This window comes from Bidens hawaiensis, unplaced genomic scaffold, assembly GCF_021521415.1.
Source record: "Bidens hawaiensis isolate Kalapana, Puna unplaced genomic scaffold, B.hawaiensis_p1.1 tig00011868_1, whole genome shotgun sequence".
Classification (NCBI taxonomy): domain Eukaryota; kingdom Viridiplantae; phylum Streptophyta; class Magnoliopsida; order Asterales; family Asteraceae; genus Bidens; species Bidens hawaiensis.
This window is the reverse complement of record NW_027491949.1, coordinates 457,094-463,555: the sequence shown is the minus strand read 5'-3', so window position 1 is coordinate 463,555 and position 6,462 is coordinate 457,094. Positions and strand designations below refer to the sequence as shown.

The window sequence follows — 6,462 nt, the reverse complement described above, 5'->3', positions numbered from 1 at the left end:
ATCATCAGAATTGGCCTGCTTTTTATTGGGCCAGAAACTAATGGGCCTTAAAATAACCACTGTTCTAAATTCTAATTTGATAGTTGGTACATTTATAGGCCAGAAACTTGAATTTTGATCACCAAGTTTAGTTTATCTTGTGGGTCGAAACTATAGGCCTATGTTTTTTCGAGGGTAACCCGTTAACCAATTTTACTCTTGCCGTAAACATAACTAGGCGTATCGGTTAATTAATCGATAACTTCTTATGACACAACTTTGGATCATAAATACATTACAGCCCATACTCAGACCAACTTATTGGCCCCCTAATGCATTAAAAACCTTATCAAAGCATTAAACAAAAATCCAACTCCTAGGTTGGAAATCAAATTGCTACAAACAAAATATATAGTTAATTAGGTGTTTGTGAGCTACCAATATTATAAGTTTGGTTCTTTCATTTTAGAATTCATATCTCAGTATCACGTTTAGTTCCTTTTACTGATCAACGTTAAGAAAATGTGTTGATTCAATGTAAAAGACCATTGTGCCATTTAACTTAAAAAAGAAAAAACCCAGGTCGGGGGAGTAGATCGAAAGCAAGATGTTAGTTAACATTTGTCTTGGCTTCTAAGCCAAAGAATAAGAGCATCCTTTGCTTAAAACCAAAGAAAGATTGAATGATAAAAACCACAACTGTGTCTGGATTGTCATTGATGTGGTCAGAGGAACTAATTGCTGCATACATAAAGAATAAAGAACGAGTTTGACATCAAATGGTATTATTAACAACCATTTTAGTCAAACAACAATTTATCAACTGTTGAAACCAATATGTACCACAAAACAGCCACTAATCCCTGCCTAAAATGGAATAAGAAAAAAGAATTCGCCACAGTGCCGACTAAAGGCCTGCGCAAAGAATATATTTCTATCTCGTCTACCAATGTGGGTTAAATTTTGTCATGCTGATTCATCTACTTTTCTCTGTGTTGTTAGTACAACTTTTAACTTTATAACTCCAATTCAATCCGTGTTAGCCAAGTTAAAGCTCTGAGATATTTGCTTGTATTCAAAGGAACCGCTAATTAAGTTGCCTTTTACTTTAAGTCGTTTTGGATTGGGCTCTAGCGCTGGTACTCTCTTTAACCCGTGTTTACTCATAGCTTCTTCATTTCCCACTTTCTTGTACTTTATAGAGTTAGAAGTGATGATTTCTTTACCAAATCTTTTTAAGCACTCGGGTGCTGAATTATGTTCAAATCTTTCAGGTTGTACTTTTTTTAACCGCTTGAGCCCCTGTGCAACCATGTAACTAGAATTAGTAGAGAAAGAAAAAACATACAAAAATAATTGATAATTTGTATGAATCAGTTACCTGATGTTCAAATTTTGAAGGGACCGATATGGTTGGTTTTCTTTGTTGAGGTTTTAAAGATGAACGGCGTTTGAACCTATATGTCTCTGAGTCAGAGTCATCACTATAATGACATGTACTTTTAACATCAACCAGTGAAGATTTGTGCACTTCGGTACTTGTATCTTTAGAAGAACTATTATCATCGTGCATCTGTTTAAACAAATATGTGCTAAGTTAAACTCAATAAAGAAAAAAAAGCATATGACCATTGACTTTTAAGCAATGAGTTTAAGCTTACATTATTATGTAAAGAAGAGGTTTCAGCAACATTAGACTGTTTTGAAGTACAGTCCTGTAAGAACTCAATTTTGCAATACCGATTGTATTCATCGTCTTCAGCTAATTGATACAATTTGGAAAACAGAATCGAGTCATCTCCATTTCTAAATTGATGGTTAACCTCATCGATGATGTCTTTATCCTCCTCAAAAGTTTTGGAAACTGTCTCCAAATCAAAGAGTTCATCTCTAACAGAGACTGTAAAGTTTGTTCCACAAGGCAAATTAAGTGACTTGAACTCTGACAAACAATTCAAGAAATACCATTATTAATATCTGGATATATAAAAGTACAAAAAACCAGAAAGTAGAAAGTAATGTGGCAGTATAATACCATGGCGAAGGCAGACAGGATGCAAATAGCAGTTGCAGTTGATATAAGCTACATAACAGTCACGTTTGCAGACACTGCAAAGAATGGTTGAATGAGAATGTTGTGAAACACCCATACACTCTCGTGATCTCATTAAACACCAACGAGCACGATGTTGGAAACACATTAAATTCACAAACGAGGCCTTAATGCTAAGTTTAGATTCAGTATCTTCATAATCACCAGCTGATGACATAAGCATCGCCTCTTTGCACAAAAGCTCCTCATGAGGAATCAAAGGTGTTCTGTTAAGGAGTGCATAGCGACATGCAGCTACCAATCCCAATGGGAACCAATCACCAACAGCAAAATTCACAGCCTCGCCGCAATTAAAACCTAAAATATTAAGATTACCATTCGTCAAATCAGTATGACAATACAATGATTCATAATCTTTTTGGATTTAAATCATAATTTGGAAAATTATATTTACCGTGACTAAACCCTGCATGATATGATCGTGGGAAAGTGACGACATATTCACCAGGTTTTTGTACAGCTTTGTAAACTGGAACACCATTTTGTGACAATATATTAGGAGGAAATAAGGTTGTTTTTCCTAAAAGAACATCAAAAGCCCCATCTTCTCCTTCAGTTGACAGAATATCATGATTATACACCTTTTCTCTAACAACCTTCTCAAAATCCAGTGCAGCGTGACCAGGAACACCATACCAGGTTTTTGCAGCTCCACAATGGTGGTAATTAATGCTGTGACAAATGGAATATAACTGTATCAGCGTAAAGTTGAAAACATACGATGAGGTACATTGACAAAATCACAAAATGCATACCTGTATAAGTAATGGTCCTCTACATGCCAAGCAAACATACTGAATAACATCCCTATGTAAAGCATTGGTTCAGTAACTCCCTGTAAATCATATCAATATTAGATAAGTGAAAAAATCATATTAATTGATTCATGTATGTTTTCACTATAAAACGATAAACTATCTTAATACCGGAATTGTTGTTTCTAGCAGACGTAAGATTGATCTTGACAACCATGCAACTTTCTGCAATCAAAAAAGGTAACAGCTTGATTTAATTAATTGGGCATACAAAATCTAGTATCTGTAACAAAAAATAAATAACGGGATATAAAGTCAAAACCTTTAAATTCCATTTGCTATTTCCAAGTTCATCAGTTGGAGAAGATGAAAACGCACTGCCGTCAACATCACAAGCATACTCTACACTCTCCGTATTTCCAGAAGCTATTTCACTCCAAAACTCTTTTTCCATATAACTAGCAGGAAGACATCCAGAACTATAATATCTACGAGCATAAACCTTGTTCGCCATTTTCTCATAATCACAGAACGTATAGTTTCTGAACAGAAAACACTGCTCAAAATCCGAAACACCATATAAAAAAAAGAGTAAAAGGCAAAATAATAAAGGAAACTCACCGTCCACTAAGGAAAAAAGTAACCTTATCATCATCATTCCACTCAGCAAGACGAAGAGGCTGCACTCTCGTTGTAAACCTAAAACCAGCTTTCTCTTTCATTAAAACCATGCCTGCAGGTACAGAAGTGCTCAAAGGCGAAACAATCTTGCATATACCTGAAAACGATTCCAAACAAATATTTTACATAACATTCATGTGGCACTATTGATTAACGTAACCAATACATCAATATGCATAAAAGAATGTCATAATAGTATGGTAAACTACTGTTCCATTACCATATTTTGAAGCTTCTGGTGCGATTTTTTGCAAATACGCCAACGGATCCTCAAATTCTTCCTTACTTGGAAAGTAAACAGGGCACTCTGGTATCTTCTCGGTCCAATCAAGATCAGTTGAGTCAAACTTCTCAACCTTTGGCTTTGACTCATCCAAATGACTTCTAAATGATCTCACACCACACGACGCAGAACCTCTTAAAGCATCTCCACTACTTCTACTCATTATGTTCATCACATTAGCACTATCATTTAGCGCGCCCACTTTACTTCTCTGAAGCCTCTTATGCTTCAAAAACTCGAGCTTCGCCTCTCGCGAGAAACAAATCCTCCCTTCCCCCTATTAAAACATCAATAATATAAGTCTACTAATTCTTAATTCATTAAAGATCATAAAGACATCATATTCAACAGATATCTCATAAGATTCTTACAATATAGCTATTTATAAAAATTATTTCCATACAACACCTTCAATAAATTAAAAATTAAAAATTAAAATAAAAATTATACAATCCTGGCGAATATTAACATAAATTAAATTAAAAAACAGATATGTTATTAAGAATAATAAGACCTAACGAATAATTTCAATAATAAATTATATAAAACTACATTATTAACAAACAAATAACATAATGCTATTGATTAAATAAGAACAAATAATATTAATAAAAAAAGTAAATGAATTTACCATCTCATTCCAGAGTTTGTCCGTCTTGTGAAAGCTAAATGACGATCTCCGTCGGGTACATTCGGTGGAAACAGCCAGCAGACGACGAGATCGGAATATTCCACCGGTGAGTATTCCGGCAAGTGAATAAGAGAGATGTTGGAAGAGAGAGGTTGAAACAGTAGATTAATAAATCCAGAGCATGGGCTTAGTTTAGAATAGAAAGCCGGAAAAGAAGAGAGAGAGTATTATTTATATGTATTATTATTATTGTTTTTGGTTATTTTATTATTATTATTATTATTATTAGGATAGGAGGATATGAAAGAAAAGAAGAAAGAAAAAGCAAAATGAGTGTGAACCACGAAAGAAAGAAAGTGGTGGTTAGTTAGGTTTGTTCAACCAAATGCCACCCTTTGCCGCTTAAAACGTGTCGTTTTATTCATACCTTTCATTCCCCAAACTACCCTTCATAAATAGTCCACCAAAATATACTTATTATTATTATTTATTTATAAAGTTAGATTCAAATATTAAATAATTATTATATAAACCAAAATAAAAGGTGCTGAATTATTTAAAACTCTTGACCAGTAAATAATAATTATATACACTTTCATATTTCACGTTGTTTTGATTGATTCTTTTACTCAAATTATGTATGGCAAAATACTACGTCAGAGACGACTTGTAAGCTTTTGGTTCATGAACTCATTTTTATTGCCTATTATCGTCACTTTCTTACTTCAACAATGTTGGATCGAGATTTCTTTTCATAAACATTTTCTTTAATACTACTTTCTTTCGTATATAAATATCGGAAGTGTACGGCGTACTCTTTTTCAGTTTTAAAGTTTACATAGTAAAAGTAAATAATAATAATAATCCAGTATGATGCTATTTTATGGATTTATTAAAAAAAAAACATCCAAGCCATTCATATTTGGTGGGATGATAAGATAATGAGAGTGTAAATATGATGTTAAGAGTTCGGTAGCATCAAAAGCTAATATTTTGTTTCATGGGTATTATGTCAATTGTGATATGTATGTAGGAAATAGAAGGTACACTGATTGGCTTTTAATAATCGGATATAGAAAAGGATTCTAGTTTTAATATTTAAAGTAATACCCGTACAAAATATAAAGTTAAAATAAATAATTTTTTTTGTAACATATTGCATAATTGTTTCCATAAATTATGCGTGTATTAGGGGAGGAAGATACGCTGAAATCTGTGGGCATTTATCGTGACATAACAAACAGCTGTACTTTCTTAGTTTGGAGGTTGGTAGTAATCATTAGCTTTCAACAGTCGCTGAAAACGACACGTTTCTATTTTTGAGGGATCTAAATGTAACTTCTACTGTTTCTTTCTCGGCTCCGGTTTTGAACGTGCCAACATTTTAACGCGGTTTAATTGGACCGGGTCACCCGTCTTATTATTTTCAACGGTCTAAATTTAGTTGATTGAGAAATATTTGTAAATTGTGCTACAAGTGTTGTACGTTGATCCAGGTTGGCATAGGTTACGAAATGAACATGAATTAGGTCAACTGAAAAAGTAAGACAATTTGTTCATATTTAGGTCAACCAGTTTCTCATATTAAAGAAAAAACTAAGTTATTAAGTTGTGCACGATACGGGTGAAAATATAAAAATTATCAAGTAAACACATATATCTATTTGGTAGATATAAAAAAAAAATAACTTGTCAATCTTATAGCTCTCCTCATCTTTTTTTTTAACATATTTTAATATATGGTCTCTTATCTTTAAGTTATTTCAATATATGATTCAAGTTTATTTTTTTAATTGTGAAATAAGGAAATTTTAACATTGAAGTTACATGCCTGTTATATGGTCCCTTATCTTTAAGTTATTTCAATATATAAATTCAAGTTTATTTTTATTAAAGGTAAATCCTAACTAATTCATTAAATAACATTAATTGTGAAATAAGAAAATAAGGAAATTTCAATATTGAAGTTACAGGCATGTTAGAAATAAGATTTTCAAGTCACATGTAATTGCAAATTAAA

General features: G+C 32.8%; 1 protein-coding gene across 1 annotated transcript; it reads right to left on the bottom strand.

Annotated features, from left to right (window-relative positions):
* Positions 1-682: 682 nt before the first annotated feature.
* LOC143539403 (lysine-specific demethylase JMJ13-like) lies at positions 683-4,520 on the bottom strand (the record flags this gene model as incomplete). Its single annotated transcript, XM_077032737.1, has 11 exons — positions 683-1,281; positions 1,361-1,552; positions 1,641-1,921; positions 2,015-2,389; positions 2,487-2,764; positions 2,848-2,927; positions 3,019-3,072; positions 3,170-3,389; positions 3,469-3,625; positions 3,749-4,088; positions 4,443-4,520. Coding segments are annotated over 11 exons (2,328 nt in total), but the record flags the coding sequence as incomplete, so codon positions are not given.
* Between the last annotated feature and the right edge of the window lie 1,942 nt (positions 4,521-6,462).